Below are 17,289 nucleotides of genomic sequence, written 5' to 3'. Positions count from 1 at the left end.
CAGGCGGAGGTGGGTCGGGAGGGAGTTCCAGGTCTTGGCGGCCAGGAAGGCGAAGGACCTTCCTCCTGTGGTGGCTCTTCGGATGCGGGGGATGGCGGCGAGGGCGTGGCTGGTCGATCGAAGCTGGCGAGTGGGAGTGTAGAAGTTGAGGCGGCTGTTGAGGTATCCTGGGCCTTGGTTGTGTAGGGCTTTGTGTGCGTGGGTGAGGAGACTGAAGGTGATTCTCTTGTTGACCGGGAGCCAGTGCAGGTCTCTCAGGTGTCCGGAGATGTGGCTGTGTCGGGGGATGTCGAGAATGAGCCTTGCTGAGGCGTTCTGGATCCGCTGGAGTCTCTTCTGGAGCTTGGCGGTGGTTCCGGCGTAGAGGGAGTTGCAGTAGTCCAGTCGGCTGGTGACGAGGGCCTGGGTGACCGTCTTCCTGGTCTCGGTGGGGATCCACCGGAAGATCTTGTGTAGCATGCGTAGGATGTTGAAGCAAGACGAGGAGACGGCGTTGACTTGTCTGGTCATGGAGAGGGAAGAGTCCAGGATGAAGCCCAGGTTGCGTGCGTGGTCTGTTGGTTTGGGTGCGCTGCCCAGGGCGGGGGGCCCTGGGCAGTACACAGTACTTTATTTTGATTGCTGTGTGGTCTGTATTGTTGAAGATGGAGTCCCTCCTGGCCTCACACTTCCTTGTTGCCATGGAGAGGCGCCATTTTGCGATGCGCTGTAGTTTCCCTCTGATGTTTGCGTCGTGTGCAGATTTCTTGCTCTCTATATGGCCGACTGCACTGCAGAATGTGCAGCAGATGTGCCAAAGGCATGCCAATGGCAAGCCCACCTCCCCCTGTCCGTGCCTCGGCCTGGCCTAGGGCTTGAGACGCTGCCCAGGAAAGGTGCAATTTTATTCCTAAACAGTGCCAAGCTCTTCTAAGTCTCATTCGCCCGGCTAGTTTGGAATTATTTCTCTACGCCACAAAACTGCTTATAATTCCCTCTATAGCTTCACCTAATCTTAGTTTCCTCCCCCCCCTACCAACCACCCTGATTCCATTTCAGAATAGTTTCAGACCATTTCTGTAAAGAATTCTCCTTTTAATATGTTCTCTTAAGAAAATACCTGCAATAAATATTGATCAATGTACACTCGTTGCCCAAACATGCTCTAGCATTTCGGACCTTAATTATTCATATAAAATTGGATATAATGGCTAATACTGAAACATGTTATGTTATGTTATGTTAGGTGGTTCTTTTAAAGCGCACTGTCACCGTGAGTTTCCTGGCGCTGATTGGGATTCAGTGAGATAGCAGATACATGGTTAAAGGACCATTCAATGTCAGATATTGCTGTAGCTGTTCCCATTGGTGGCTGGTGAACTTTAAAGGTGGTGAGGCGTAAGGCCAAATCCTAAATAATCCTGGATGACTGAGCACAGCTGTCCCAGGCACCTTTGAAGTGGACGAAAGGGGCTGCAATAGATACTGAGTAAATCTTCATACTGAGCCGGGCTCTTTCTCTAGCCAACACAGACCAGAGAAAGCATGGAAAAGTTATCCAAAGTACAGTGTCTCAAAGTAAGAATCCAGAGGATGACTGTGCCTGAGAAATCCTGGGCTGTTTTCCATCCAAACTGGTAAATTGTGTATGAGACCGCCGAAGAATTCATACACAGACAAAAAACTGGTGACACCCAGGAGTTTGTGCTTGATGCTGAGTGTGTGTCTCCCAGAAGACTATCATTAGTTATAATGGGGAAACCTAGTGACCCTCAGAACCTGTGTCCTAAATCTACACAAAAATTGTGGTTCTGTCGGGAGTAGGACAATTTCTTTGCTATACTGTATTTCAAAAAGTATTGTATATATCAACATTAAATGTACTATGCACAAAGACGCACAACAGCAATTTTAGTTTCAATGGTTTTTCTTATTGTACAAAACTTTGCAAGTGATCATCAATAGATAAATGGCTGTCTGAGACAAAATGACGTAAAACCACATAAAGCGTGAAATACTTGGTGGCTGGTAGTGAGTGGTGATGACCATGCTATACAGGGATAAGGGTGGTGACATATATTCATACAAATAAACAAAACATAGATTCTCGTATGTCCATTTTTTAATTCAATAAACACAACAGGCTAAAATATTTTCTTTCTTGCGTTGCGATTTTGCATGGACCAATTGACATAAACAGCGTCGAAGTTTCGACCCTAGAATGTAGTGCAGACTTAATTGCAACTGGAGCGGGTCTTTATCAGGACAAAGGAAAAGGACAGCCTGAAGGTACGTAGGAAGCTAGAGATGTCTTCGGTAGCTCCTGTGGCGGGGTGTCAGCGGACACCCTAGCGCTGTAATCTTAGTCAGTAAAATCTTGTATATTAATTGCGAAACTTCTTCACCAGCCGGTGGATAGAAGAGGGGTATGTGCCACCGTAGCGATCACTTGAAGATACGATGAGGACGTCTGAATCCGTCTCAGCACGGCGATGAGTGGACTGTGACTAGGAGCGAGACATCCAGGAGACAAACGTGACGGAGACACCAATGGCAACTTCCAATATATACGCTGGTGACTGCATCTGAGACACATGGAGGTCTCAGAATGGGCCACCCAGAGGGACGGTGCCTTAGACACGCAAGGACTGTTTCTGTGACACCCTGGTGATTGTGTTTTAGGCACCCAAGAGCTCAAACTAAGACACCTTAAACTGAAAATTAGATTCCTAAAGGATTGCCTGGGAGTGAGACGTTTCGAAGATGACTGTGGATGAGGTATCCATACCTGTTTCCAAGAAATTAAAAAGCCAAATGGATTCTTTAGCCATGGAGGACAAGGCACTTGCAAAGCCTTACCACTGGTGGGTTATTCATTATAGAAATGTTAAATAAAATAGCTAACAAAATCATTATCATACAAAGTTTTTATAGTCTTGCTTTACACTCTGTACGCATCAGTCTAGGCATCTCAATATTATGGGACAGTTCACTGGATGTAGACTGGTTTGACACACATTATTTCTGCTGGCATTGCTTTTGTGATTCATGAATGAAACCACACAGTAGGGAGAAACTCATATTATGTCACACAGACATGAACAATGATCATACTGACCAAACGTCAACCGACTTCTGTTGAAGCCACAGCACATTTGTTATATGAGAGCAGGGGCATAACGCAAGCCCCTGTGGGGCACCAGCATTTCAGCCCCCCCCCCAATTCTTCAGGGTAAGCCCCTACCACCTCAAGACAAATGAATATCTGTGGGAAATGGGAGACTCAGGCCCCTGTTAACATTCCGCAGGGGGCCCCCATCATTTTACGTTGCAGCATTGTATAAGAGTCCTCAAAATGTACTTGCCGGTTGTTACCCTCTGATGTTTAATGTCAGGAGCGTGCAGATGCAGCCGAACAAGGAGTGGGCCATCAAACGTGTTACAATAAGCAATGATGCAACAGATACCAAACAAGATACTCAACTCGCACATATAAGCAATACCAAACATACTTCAGCTTAAAATAAAAGTGGGCTCAGCAAAGGTGGCTAAATTAACACACAAATGAAAGGAACACATCGTATGAAAATTCACGAAACAACACATACAAACGTCTGATGATCTTCTGCCAGAAATAACATCATGCCCCATAAATTATTCAACACTGTGAATGAGAGAAGGCATGTCTTTTTTATTTTTAATTCAATTTAGAAAAACTAAACACAAATATGCCCATTCTCGAAACAAAAGTTCAATCAATCAATCAATCAATCAAGATATTTATAGAGCGCGCTACTCACCCGTTAGGGTATCAAGGCGCTGGGGGGGCGAGGTACTGCTACTGCTCGAAGAGCCAGGTCTTGAGGTGCTTCCTTAAGCTGAGGTGGTCCTGGGTCAGTCGTAGGTGAGTGGGGAGGGCGTTTCAGGTCTTTGCTGCCAGGTAGGAGAATGATCTTCCTCCGGTGGTGGCTCTGCGGATCCGTGGGATGATGGCGAGGGCGAGGTTGGTGGAGCGGAGCTGGTGGGTGAGGGTGTAGAACGTGAGTCCGCTGTTGAAGTATTCCGGGTCCATGTTGTGGAGTGCTTTGTGTGCATGGGTGAGCACTCTGGACGTGATTCTTTTGCTGACGGGGAGCCAGTGGAGGTTTCTCAGGTGGGTTGAGATGTGGCTGCGGCGGGGAATGTTGAGGATGAGTCATGCGGAGGTGTTTTGTATGCGCAGGAGACGGTTCTGGAGTTTGGTGGTTGTTCCCGCGTAGAGGGCGTTCCCGTAGTCCAGTCGGCTGGTGACGAGGGCCTGGGTGACTGTTCTTCTGGTGTTGGCGGAGATCCATCGGAAGATCTTCCGGAGCATGCGCAGGGTGTTGAAGCATGAGGATGAGACGGCGTTGACTTGTTTGGTCATTGTGAGCGAGGAGTCCAGGATGAAGCCCAGGTTGCGTGCATGGTCCGTGGGTGTCGGTGCGGTGCCCAGCCCCGAGGGCCACCAGGAGTTGTCCCATGCAGAGGGGGATTGTCCGAGGATGAGGACATTCGTCTTGTATGAGTTGAGTTTGAGCCGGCTGTGCTTCATCCAGTCTGCTAGTTCTTTCATTCCTTCCGGGAAGTTTGATTTGGCGGTGGCTGGGTCCTTGGTGAGGGAGAGTATCAGCTGGGTGTCGTCCGCGTATGAGATGATGTTGATGTTGTGTTTTCATGCGATGGTGGCGAGGGGGCTCATGTAGATATTGAAGAGTGTAGGGCTGAGTGAGAATCCTTGGGGTACGCCGCAGATGATTTCGGTTGCCGGGGAGCGGAAAGGGGGGAGGCGGACTTTCTGGGTTCTGCCGGTGAGGACCGAGGGGATGCATTCCAGGGCCTTCCCTTGGATACCCGTGTTGTTGAGGCGGTGTATTAGGGTGCGGTGGCATACGGTATCAAAGGCTGCTGAGAGATCCAGGAGGATAAGGGCGGCAGTTTCTCCGTTGTCCATCAAGGTTCTGATGTAGTCTGTGGTTGCGATGAGGGCGGTCTCGGTGCTGTGATTTGCTCAAAATCCGGACTGGGAAGGGTCGAGCGAGTTGTTGTCCTCGAGGAAGGCGGTCAGCTGTTTCTTAACGGGCTTCCCGATGACTTTGGCCGGGAAGGGGAGAAGTGAGATCGGTCGGAAGTTCTTGAGGTCCCAGGGGTCTGCAGTGGGTTTTTTCAGGAGGGCGTTGATCTCAGTGTGCTTCCAGCTCTCCGGGAAGGTAGCTGACGTGAAGGAGCTGTTTCTGATGTTCCGGAGGTGGGGTGCGATGATGGTGTCGGCTTGTTGAAGATGTGATGGGGGCAAGGATCGGAAGGGGAGCCGGAGTGAATGGTGTTCATGACGTGGATGATGTCTTCACTGCTGATGGGGGCCCAGGAGTTGATGGTGGTGGAGGGGGTCGTTGGGCTGGCGTCTGGAGGTGGGGGTTGGGGTCCGAAGCTGTCGTGTATGTCTGCAATCTTGCGGTGGAAGAACTTGCCAAGGGAGTTGCAGAGGTCTTGAGTAGGGGTGATGTCGTTGTTGCTGGCGTCAGGGTTTGAGAACTCTTTGACGATGCTGAAGAGTTCCTTGCTGTTGTGGGTGTGGTTGTCTAGTCGTTCCTTGAGAGATGTTCTCTTGGTGTTCCGGATCTGCTGATGGTATTCGTGGGTGGCGGTTTTGAGGGCTGTCATGTTTTCCGTTGTCCGTTCTTTGCGCCAGGTCTTTTCGTGAGTTCGGCAGGATTTCTTTGGGGCTTTGATGGCGTGTGTGAACCATGAGGGTTTTCTGGTGGTGGCCTTGTTGTGGGTGTTCTTTAGGGGAGCGAGGACGTCGGCGCAGTTGGTGATCCAGTGTGCGAGGTTGAGCGCTGCGGTGTTGGCGTTGGATAAGTTGGTGTCAGCAGGTGGGTTCTGGCTCAGTGATGTGGTGAGCTGGTCCGTGGTGATTTTGCCCCATCTGCGGGGGATCCGAAGCATGTGGTGGTGAGATGCGGTCCTCTTGAATGTGAAGTGTATGCAGCTGTGGTTGGTCCAATGCAGTCCTGTGGCGTCGTTGAAGGCGATGTGGTTGCTGACTGAGAAGATGGCATTGAGGATGTGGCCGGCGAGGTGAGTGGGGGAGTTCACTAGTTGCTTTAGTCCGAGGCTGGCGAGGTTGTCGAGCAGTGTTGCGGTGGCGCTGTTGTTGTTTTCTAGGTGAAATTTCAGGTCTCCTAGGAGGATGTAGTCTGGTGAGGCTAGGGCGTGCGGGCTGATTGTGGCAACATTCTTTTAACTAAAAATCTGTGAATTGCTTATTTTGCACTTTGGTATTTTTTTTGCACTTTAACCAGACTGCTTTGTGGGGCTATTGCATCTAGAGCTCTAACGCGGTGCCAGGAACGTCATCCTGACCCCCCTGAAGATTAGCGCTCTAGTGTTTAGGGTGGTTTCTGATCTCTGGCCCCCCCCTCCACTTCCTGTTATTATTTACTGCGGGAGGTAGCGACCAGCGGTTCATAAAGTGAGTCTTGTGGCATGCTTGTTACTTTGCACAGACAAGCAAGCATAGCTGTGTCTTTTAAATTGCACAATTTGCATTCTTTTAACTAAAAATCTGTGAATGGCTTATTTTGCACTTTGGTATTTTTTTGCACTTTAACCAGACTGCTTTGTGGGGCTATTGCATCAAGAGCGCTAACGCGGTGCCAGGAACGTCATCCTGACCCGCCTGAAGATTAGCGCTCTAGTGTTTAGGGTGGTTTCTGATCTCTGTCTCCCCCCTCCAGTTCCTGTTCCTTATTTAATCCAGTATGTGGTGACCGCGCAGCAGGCGCGCCGGCGGCGCGCCAAAGGCAAGCCCGTCTGCGCCCATCCGCGCCAAGACCGCGACAGGCGTAGGCCTTGCTGGCCAAATTCCCCTCATATCGTGTACCAAGCTAATGACCTCAGAAAGCTTAATCCCTTAAAGAAGTGCACTTGCCAAATCTCCATGGAGCTCACTTGGGGTCCATTTTCCTGTAGAACTTGCTCCTGGACTACGCCTGTGCTTCCATCTGACACCCCACCACAGATGTGTATTACTTCTAATGTAAATTGATACTTGTATAGCGCACTACTCACCCGCAAGGGTCTCAAGGCGCTTGTACGAATACCGCTGTGGAACCCATCCTGGCTTTCCCTGTGAGGCGTCCACTCCTGGGCACCCCCAAGGTGGAGGCCAGGCTTCCTTAGCATTGTGGGGGCCGTTGAGGAGATTAAGCAAGCTATTGCCCAGAGTTGCAGAGTGGGACTCTATGATTGGAATAGGCACCGAGGCGAGAATTATCAGGTCCGTGGAATTTTTGAGCCCAAGACCCGCCGAGGCGGGGAATTGAACCCTGGTCCCGGGCTAGACCTCTGCATCAGGGTCTGCCACTCTAAAAGTTGAGCCAAACTTCTCCACTAATAGCCAACCTAGCCTTATAGGAGGGCTGATAAACGCACGGGCAATGTGCAGTCATAGCCAGGATATAAAGGAATTAATTCTGGAACACAAACTTGATTTCCTTTTTATAACCGAGACATGGCTTAATGACTGGAGCAACCCTGATCTGTCTATCACTCTGCCACCTGATTATAACATACTTAGGGTGGACAGGTCAAGTGGCAGAGGAGGTGGTGTTGCCATAATCATTAGAAGCGTCTTGGAGTGCCACACTTTCAGTCTCAGCCACCTCAAATGCGCTGAAAGTATCGGCTTATCTATCAGGCTTAATGCCTCGTTGTCTTTTACAGGAGGCTTAATATACCATCCCCTGGGCAGTCCTACTGTGTTTCTCGAATCTCTGGGTGAAGCCCTGGGACAGCTGCTAGTGAGTTATCCCCATTTCAAGCTTCTTGGAGACTTTAATTTACAGTTAGAATCCAAAACAAACCCACAGGTCTCTAATTTTTACCAGACACTTGAAGTATTTGGCCTTACTCAAAAAGCAACAAATGTAACACATCAAGCAGGCCACACACTTGATGGGATATGTTCTAACTTTCCTCACTTAGTTACTCACCCACCTATCCCTCAAATTTGGACAGATCACGGTTTCATTCCACTTAGTGTAAACATTTGTCGCCCCCCAAATTACCTTGGAACCTGCCGCTAGTCATAACTGGGCACTTATCGCGAAAAACAGTAAGCTTAAATCTTCAGCCTAGTCACAGGTCCCTAGTCTTTCCCGCGACGTCAAACAAGATTCCAAAATTTTCCATACCTAGATGCAGCTAGCAACCACCTCTGATGCTTGTCCCCCATTCATTCTTCATCAGATAGTTGATTTGGTGAATCCCTTTATAAATCAAATAGTTAATGATTCACTCAGTTCCGGGATTGTGCTTGAGGACTGGAACAAAGCCATTGTCAAACCTCTGATGAAAAAGCAAAATAAAAACCCCTCAGACCTTTCTAACCTTCGTCCCATATCCCTTCTCCCAATCCTCTGTAAAATAACCAAACATATGGTTCCTCAAGAACTGACGAACTTTGTGGAAACACATAATATCCTACATCCCCAACAATCAGGCTTCCGACCAAAGCATTCCATGGAAACGGCCCTTATTGAACTAACTGATTCCATAAAAAATTTACAGGATGAAGGGAAAGACGCTGTCCTGATTTTACTTGACTTATCGGCCGTGTTCGATACCATCTCCCATAAAATCCTTATTGATAGACTGCGAATGAATGGAATAACAGATTGTGCCCTTAACTGGTTAAGATCTTTCCTGTCAGAGAGAACTCAAACCATTTCACTGGGGCCTTTTCTCTCGAAGGAGAAAAGTGTCACCTCTGGAGTTTCCCAGGGCTCCATCCTGAGCCCTTTACTCTTTAATATTTATATGGCGCCCCTTATCTATTTAATTGAATCATATGGGATACTGGTAACATCATATGCTGATGATACCCAATTGATAGTATCCCTCGATAAAAATTTCATAAGGGCTGAACTAAATTTTCAGAATTGCCTTACTGATGTCTTCCAATGGATGAATGACAATCATCTTAAATGCAATTCGAGGAAAATGGAAATACTGCCCCATGGGAAAAATGTCAACTTCAGCCCCAGTAAATGTTGGCCTAAGGTTGCCACTCCACCTCTCAGTTCAGTGGAAACGGCCAGAAACCTGAGCATTCTTTTTGACTCCTCTCTATCCTTTGACCACCAAGTAAGGAGTGTAGCAGGTAGCTGTTTTAATATCATCAAGTCATTGAAAAAATTATTTGATTTTCTTCCCACCGACTCAAGTAAGACTGTGGCTGTTGCTCTTATACTCTCCCGCCTCAATTATTGCAATGGCCTGATGGCAGGAGTAAAAAAGCGGACGCTAAAAAAACTACAAAGCGTCCAACACGCAGCTGCACGCCTATTAATGCCAAGGAAATCTTCGGCATCTGCGGCCCTCAGGAAATTGCATTGGCTTCCTCTCCATAAAAGAACTCTTTTTAAAATCTTGCTGACCTCTTTTAGAGCACTAAATAATATTGGCCCTAAGTATCTCTCAAAAAGATACTCGCGCTACAACCCCACTAGAGTTCTGAGATCAGCAGGTTGTAACTTAATCAACACTCCCACTTTTCACTACAAGACCAAAGGGGGAAAACCCTCAGTGTCCTGGCTTACAGGGCATGGAATGCTATGCCAAAGGAGCTAAGCCTATTAGATCGAGAAGCCCCTTTTCGTAAACAACTTAAAACCTGGCTATTTAACTTTGTCAGAGGCATATGTATTGGCTGCCATTTAGTTCTCACTTCTGTTGACTCCCTCGCTCCTTAGCAGCAGGATGCTCCTTTCAGAGCGGCAGTTTGCGCTCTATAAATTCCGAATAACATAACATGAGGTCGGCGATGGTTTCGCTGAATTGTGTGCATGGGCCCGGGGGTCTGTAGATGAGTGTTCCTCTGAGGGTGGTCTGGGGGTTGGTGTGGACCTGGAAGTGTAGGTGTTCGGTAGAGGGGATGGTGTCTTCGGTGTTGGTCGTGATGCTGATGGTGTTCCTGTATTTGATGTCGATCCCTCCTCCTGGTTTGTTGGTGCGGTCCCTCCGGGTGATTTTGTAGCCGTCCGGGATGGCTATGGCGATGTCGGGGGCTGAGGAGGCGTTCATCCAGGTTTCCGTGAGGAAGGCGACGTCTGGTGCTGTTGTGTCGAGGAGGTCCCAAAGGTCGATGGCGTGCTTGTGTATGGAGCAGGTGTTGAGGAGGATGCACTTGAGGTGGTTGTTGCTGCTGGGTTTGGCGAGCGTGGAGCGGTTTTGGAGGCAGGTGAATTTTCAGGCTTGACAGGTGAAGGGTCCGTGGGTGCGCTTGGGGTTGGCTTGATAGCAGGCGGGCGGTCGCCCGGTGTTGAGGGTGGCGTTGTCGTATCTCAGTTGGTTGGTCTGGGTCTGGCGATGTCCAGGGGTTCTGGCGCTGGGCGTGGTCCAGGCGTGGACGGTCGTAGAAGGGCTTGCCTTTGGTGCGCTATCGGCGTGCCCGCTGCGCGTTCGCTCAGTCTCTGCCATAAATGGTGAAGTGGGAGGGAGGAGCAGCTGGGTGGCGGGAGCCGGGCGGCGAATAGGAAGGGGGGAGAGGGTATAGAGGAGAAAAGGGGCGGGCCGCAGGAGAGCAGCGGCGGGGAGCGGGGACCGGGGGGTACACAGAGCGGGAGAGACGGTCGTGGAAAAAGGCGGCGAGGAAGCAAAAATACAATTACAATACTAAAGGCACAATTACAGTCACAGGGCACAAATTACAAAAATCACAGAATACTCAGCAACAAGGTCAGAGGCGAACTCGCGGAAGCAGCGGTGAGAACCTGGGCACACTCACAGGGAGCCGGGCGGTGCATGGAGCGACCGGCCCTGTGAACAGGGTCAGAGGTCGCAGCTCACCACCGTGCGGTCTCTGCCATAAATGGCCAAGTGAGAGGGAGGAGCAGCTGAGAGGCAGGTGCGGGGCGGCGAATAGGAAGGGGGGAGAGGGTACAGAAGAGAAAAGGGGCGGGCCGCAGGGGAGCAGCGGCAGGGAGAGGGGAGCCGGGGGGTGCACAGAGCGGGAGAGACAGTCGCGAAAAAGGGCGGCGAGGAAGCAAAAATACAATTACAATACCAAAGGCACAATTACAATCACAGGGCACAAATTACAAAAATCACAGAATACTCAGCAACTGGGTCAGAGGCGAACTTGCGGCAGCAGCGGTGAGAACCTGGGCACACTCACGGGGAGCCGTGCGGTGCGTGGAGTGACCGGCCCTGTTAACAGGGTCAGAGGTTGAAAATAAACAAAAAGATGGTGCATCAGTAGCCCTTCATTGCCCACTGATGACAGAAAAAACACAGTAATTTGTGAGGGATAGTTGATGCCATAGGGGCTTTAAGTAGGAATGCGAGTTCGGAAGGTGAATGAGCAACATCACTTTCAATGGAAGACTTGCGGGTTGAAAGGTTAGGGCCACCCGCACTGCATAAAGCGCTAAATCCGCAGAATCTTTAGATGGATCCCAGTCATTACCAGAAAGACTTTCACTCAGGCCCTCGTCACTAGCCGCCTCACCTACGGCAGCGGTCCCTACGCCAGCATCTCCACTCAGAAGACTCCAGATCATACAGAACACAGCAGCCAGACTCATCCTTGACCTTCCCAAATGGTCACACATCTCCCCCCACACCTCAGAGACTCCACTGGCTTCCCCATCCAGAAGGCATGGCAGTTCAAGATCCTCACACACACCTACAAATCATTCGCAATGAAGGACCATCCTACATCAACCATCGACTGAATTTCCATCAACCTACAGACCTCTTCATTCCTCCTCGCTCATCCTTGCCCTCACTCCCTGCATCAGTCGCAGCATGTGCAGATCCTTCTCCGATTACGCCACCAAGATCTGGAACAACCTGCCCTTCCACCACCGAACACCACCCTCCCTGGCAGACTTCAGAAAGAGACTCAAGACTTGGCTTTTTCCACAAAGACAGAATCATTGAATCCTCAGTGCCCAGATACCTCTAGGGGTGACAGTGTTGCGCTTTTGCAAATGTTGAGGTCTTTGGCCTCTCTCATGCTTCAGCCTTTCAGTTTGACTTTTTCAACACTAAGGGCTAATTTGCGCACCTGGAATAGCAAATTGTTAATTTGCTGTAAGAGATTAAATTTCCATTCAGCAATTAGTTTATAGTCATCTTTGAAGATTGACTAAACTCAGTCTTGAGAATATTACAGAAAACATGAAAATGATGAAACATTTTAAGGAACATTGCTTTGATTGACATTCATAAGGCTAAAATTATTTGGAAATGGTATGCATTGCAACTGTCTAATTGCATTTCGTACTTAATAAGACAATATATTTCTAAACTAATACATCAAATAATTAATTCATGATACTATTAATATTTGATGGTTTCTGGGTTATATTCTTTCAGCAGATGAGGAGACAAGGCTGTTTTATTACCTCTCTGCTTTGTTTGGTAATATCTAGCCTGCACAGTGCATCTTGGCACTCTTTGGCAATCATAATTGTCACACTTAATTCCAGTAGGCACTGGCCTGGCCAAGGAAGTCTGGCTAGAGTCTGAATATAGTCTGCTTTGAATTAGATAGTCCTGAATAGATGTTTGACAAACCTGGCATATTCCCTTATTAAGAAATCAGTAATTCTTCTTTTTTTAGAGTCCAACAGTGGATCAGAAGATGGCTTGGTTAAATGAAATAAGAACAATTTTAACAAAGCAACAGGAACTTATCAAAGGTAATTTTATTAAATCTATATATACATTGCTCTAAATCTCACAAAGACTACTTGCATAATGAGTGTAACAAAGTTATTTAAAGACTGATATAGAATTAAATAAGGAAAGATTTAATAAAGGTGGAAGAGCATTGTCCTTAGAAGTGTTTCTGTAAATACTATTGCCTTGCCTGCTGCAAACCTTTTAAAACCTTTATCTAATTCGCAGTTGAGAAGAAGCAGCAAAATCAGTCTACAGATCCGACCCAGCTGTCACCACAGCTCAGCGAAAGGTACATTTTGTTGGACTATAAACATACATTTTATGTGTGTGTGTTGCATAATTTTGTAATCTAGCTATCTGCATGATTACCTTTCTGTAATGTTCATTTTTTGTATTGACGAAGCAATATTGGCAATGAGAGGGAATCCGTCATGTTTACCCATGGCATTAGTTGTATTGACCTGTATTTGGAGCAGTATTTATAAGAGTGAGTGAGTGAGAGTGGCCCTGTCCACATTAAGGTTTTTTCAGCTCAAAACTCTGTACATGCGTTGCAGGCCAGAGATATCTCACTAAATTCTCACTATCTATTAACTGGGGTATTAGCAACGCACATATTTTCTGCACTAGATTTAATGTGTGCACAGCAATGAATGGTCTCTTTAGATGGTGTGTGACTGCAATGTCTTCCGTTTTTCACACAGGTTCAGTGTGGGCACTATGGTAGACGCTGGACTTATTTAGCATCAAAAACTTTTTGTGATCCTTTTTGCTGGTTTACTCTGATTTGTGGTAGTCCATTAAATTGATGAAAAGTAAATACCTTCGAATATTTATGACTGTGATTTATTTTTGGTGGTCACTTCATTTTGATGTGGATTTATGAAAGGGTAAACAGGGAACTACGTTGCGTAAACTGAGTCTCTGTCTCATCTCCAAGGTTTACTTTCACACCCACGGGTGACACGAATGAACTTCGTTCAATACACTAACGCTTGATTATAAGAGACAGTATTTTGTAGTTTTGCAGAACCCCACCCAATACATAGTTGGACTACAGTAAATGTTTCTGGGCTACTAACAGTCCCTAAACAGGGATCCAGGGACACCATGCTGATCAGAAACCTTTTTCGTTCTCTTTAATAACACAAACACAGACTGCACGAAAACTAAAAAGAGTATTTATTTCAATGGGTGCACCCTATTGCTCAGCACATCTAACATACCCACACAGAATGCGATTAAAACTGCACAAATGCATGTTATGAACAAGAATAAAATGATATCTTCTACCACGCTAATACCTACCTCTTTGCACTATGTTAGCAGAGCATGGAGTAGCATAACTTAAATCTAGATTTTCATAGGCAGAGTGAGTGCACTGCATACCTGTTTACAGCAAAGCACTGTAATTATTAGAAGTCAAGGAGGCCGTGTTCCATGCAAAAAGCAAAACACGTGTTGTATCAACATCCACTCCTCCCAGATTTGGGCTCAGTATCGGCTTTCAGTAGAAAGTGCAAAACAGCAGCATCTCTGGCCAGCAGGATTTTCTTTGGGTGTATCTTGCTCGTGACAATCTGGGGCTAAGGATGTCTCCTAACAAGTGGTCAAGTGGCAGCCCTTTTATACTGTATCTTATCTAAGATGGTGTTTCCAACATCACCTCATGAATGTTTGTTATAACTAGTGAGCATCTGGTTGCTAGACTAAGATGCATTATTTTAAACAAATAAGATAACATTAGGACAATTCAGACTACACAATTTTGGCTACTGTTCTTGTACGACCTTTCAATTGAGATAACAAGGCCTTGTTCCTTACTGATGTTGCATCAGGTGTCTTGTTGATGTATATAACTAAATGAATTGTTGCTTTCCCAGGTTCTTGGGAAAATAAGGACAAGCAACATCTGCATCAAACGCAGACATGTTGATGATTCTGCAAAAATACATAAAATGGAGATTCCGCCTACTTAAAATGGAGTCGTTCCTTCTGTCTGTATACCACCTGTATGCTTGATATGTCATAATGTGTCTTCAATACTGTATTTGATGTGACTTTTGACCTCTTAGCTCACCTTTGGGGATTTTAAGAATGCCATTGTGTCTAAGAAAGGTCTTTTGCACTTTTGAAGACTTGAGAGCAACATGTCCACGTTTACCCTACTATTAGTGTTTACTTAATAGTTTTCTTTGACCGAGAAAAATGTATGTGTTAGATAGCACGCATGTTCTTCTACATGTTTATTTATTTTATTTATTTCAATTTGTATAGCGCGTTATCACCCGGGGGTCTCTAAGCGCTTGTACCAGACAAAACAGACAACTCCATAAAACCGGCAACTCCACTACAACTCTCCCCAAGCCTCTCGGAACAGTATTGTTTTTAGCATCCGTCGAAATGGCAGCAACTTAGATTCCTTCCGTAGATCTGATGGAAGTTTATTCCATGCTGCCGGAAGTAGAGTGGAGAATACTTGACCGCCCTGGGTCGATAAGCGATACCGAGGGGTTGTCAGGAGCGTGGCCTCAGACGACCTCAATGCCCTACCTGGGATGTAACGCGATAGTCTGCTTTTAATGTAGTTTGGTGCATTGCCGTAAATGGCCTTATGGGAAATACAAAGGCCTTTGAACAATGCCCTCTGCCTAACAGGAAGCCAATGCAGCTGGCGCAGAAGAGGAGATGCATGCGCTCTCCTATGTTTCCTATAGATCAGTCTTGCTGCATCGTTCATCACTGTTTGAAGCCGTGAAAGTTGTTGCTGGGGTAAGCCCAGATACAACGCGTTGCCATAATCCAGTCACCCCAGAATCATGTTTGCCACTGCGTTCCTTAAAGTAGAAAAGGACAGTAGATTGGAGATTTTACGCAGTTGCCTGAGTAAGCCTGTGCATGTACCCACCACAGTAGACACCTGCTTTCTCATGGACAAATTTCCATCAATGAGGATGCCCAGGCTTTTTACCACGGTTGCTGGAACTGGCGTCCTGCTCAACTCCCCGGGCCAGAATCCATCGTGCCAGGGGCTGCCAGCGGTGGTAATTGGCAGCACCTCTGTTTTATCAGGATTGATCTTCAGAGAGTTGGCAGTCATCCAGTTTACCGTGTATCTCATGATATTATGCAGGCGTGCTTGAGCTCCAGGAGTATCCTCTATCTGAATAATGATCTGTGTCGTCAGCATAGTTATATATCTGACACTCCATCTTGTTAAGTGCTGAAATCAGAGGCTGGAGGCAGATATTAAAAAGGAGCAGAGAGAGCACCGACCCTTGCGGCACTCCACAGGTGATGGCCGCTGATGCTGCTACTAGGTCTGAAAGCTGTACTTTCTGCAATCTATCCTGCAGGAAAGAAGTAAGCCAGCCTAGTGCGGTTCCCCCTATGCCTAGATCTCTCACACGCGACAGCAGTTGACTATGACACACAGTGTCAAATGCCGCAGAGAGATCTAGCAGCACCAGGGCACCGGGGATCTTTTTGCCAGCTCTACATCTCAGCTCATCTAAGATAGAAACCATCACCAGCTCCGTGCTGTGGTGTACCCTAAAACCAGCTTGATTTCGTTCCAACAGATCATTAGTCTCCAGGTGCCTAGAGAGGTGGGTCAATACATGCTGTTCTAGTACCTTTGCCAGAAACGGCAGCTGAGGGATGGGCCTAAAGTTCTTTAAAATCTTAACATCCGCTCCGGGCTTTTTAAGCAGTGGAATCAGCCGCACCTCTTTGAGCATTGTCGGAACCCGACCCGTTTCTAGTGACTTATTTAGGAGGTTTAATACATCTTCCTCCAGCCCTGGCAAGGCCTCCTTGAACACGCTAGGGGGACAGGGGTCTACCTTAGAGCCTGACTTCACCTTTCCCACTAAATTAACTAGCATCTCCCTATCAACTAAGGGTATACTGTTCATGGGGACCTGAATTTTTGGCCTGCATGGAATAATTTGAAGTGGGCATTCTAACACGGGAGAGCGCGAGATTTCAAGTAGGAGCTCCTCAATTTTGTTAGTGAAGAATTCGAGGAACTTGTGACAATCCTCAAGAGAAAACTCGGGCCGCTGTTCCCTGTTCTTCCTAAGCTCAGAGAGCACTTTGAAAATTTCTTTCTGAGGATTTTGGGCAGTAGCGATCCTAGTCTCAAAGAAGTCTGCCTTACGTGCCTGGATCACTCTCAGGTATATAGCAAGCTCCTGCACATACAATAGATGTGCCTCCGCGTTATAGTCCCTTCGCCAGGCTCTCTCCACCTTCCGAAGAGCTTGTTTCCTAGCCCTAGCCCTCATGTTTCCCTTGTGATTTTTATGTATGGTGCGTTTTTATCCCCTTACATCTTTGTTATAATATATATGTACAGATTCAATTATATATGTAAATAAAACATTTGTAGTTTGTTAGTATCTGCCTATGGGCTATGTGGAAATGAGTGTTCTGTGCTTTAATCCCTGAACCAGGTCCCACCCAAATCTCAGTGGAACAAAACTCTTAGTACGAGATTGTCCAAGCCTATGGATTGTACTCTCTGTGCAAGACATCCACTTTCCATGACAAAAGCTCTCCTGATGGATTCCCAGCAGACATATTTAAATCTAA

General features: G+C 47.1%; 1 protein-coding gene across 3 annotated transcripts in view; it reads left to right on the top strand.

Moving 5' to 3' along the window:
* MCF2 (MCF.2 cell line derived transforming sequence) overlaps positions 1-17,289 on the top strand; it is an 870,271-nt gene that overhangs the window by 766,970 nt on the left and 86,012 nt on the right. For all 3 annotated transcript variants that reach the window (XM_086918640.1, XM_086918639.1, XM_086918641.1), the window contains 2 exons: positions 12,632-12,710; positions 12,919-12,982. In XM_086918640.1, the coding sequence (XP_086774766.1) occupies positions 12,632-12,710; positions 12,919-12,982 (143 nt within the window). The remainder of the gene's footprint in view (positions 1-12,631; positions 12,711-12,918; positions 12,983-17,289) is intronic.

The sequence above is a fragment of the Lissotriton vulgaris genome, chromosome 4_1, assembly GCF_964263255.1.
Source record: "Lissotriton vulgaris chromosome 4_1, aLisVul1.2, whole genome shotgun sequence".
Lineage (NCBI taxonomy): Eukaryota > Metazoa > Chordata > Amphibia > Caudata > Salamandridae > Lissotriton > Lissotriton vulgaris.
Note: the sequence above shows the minus strand (reverse complement) of the source record. Positions and strands in the feature narration are given on the sequence as shown.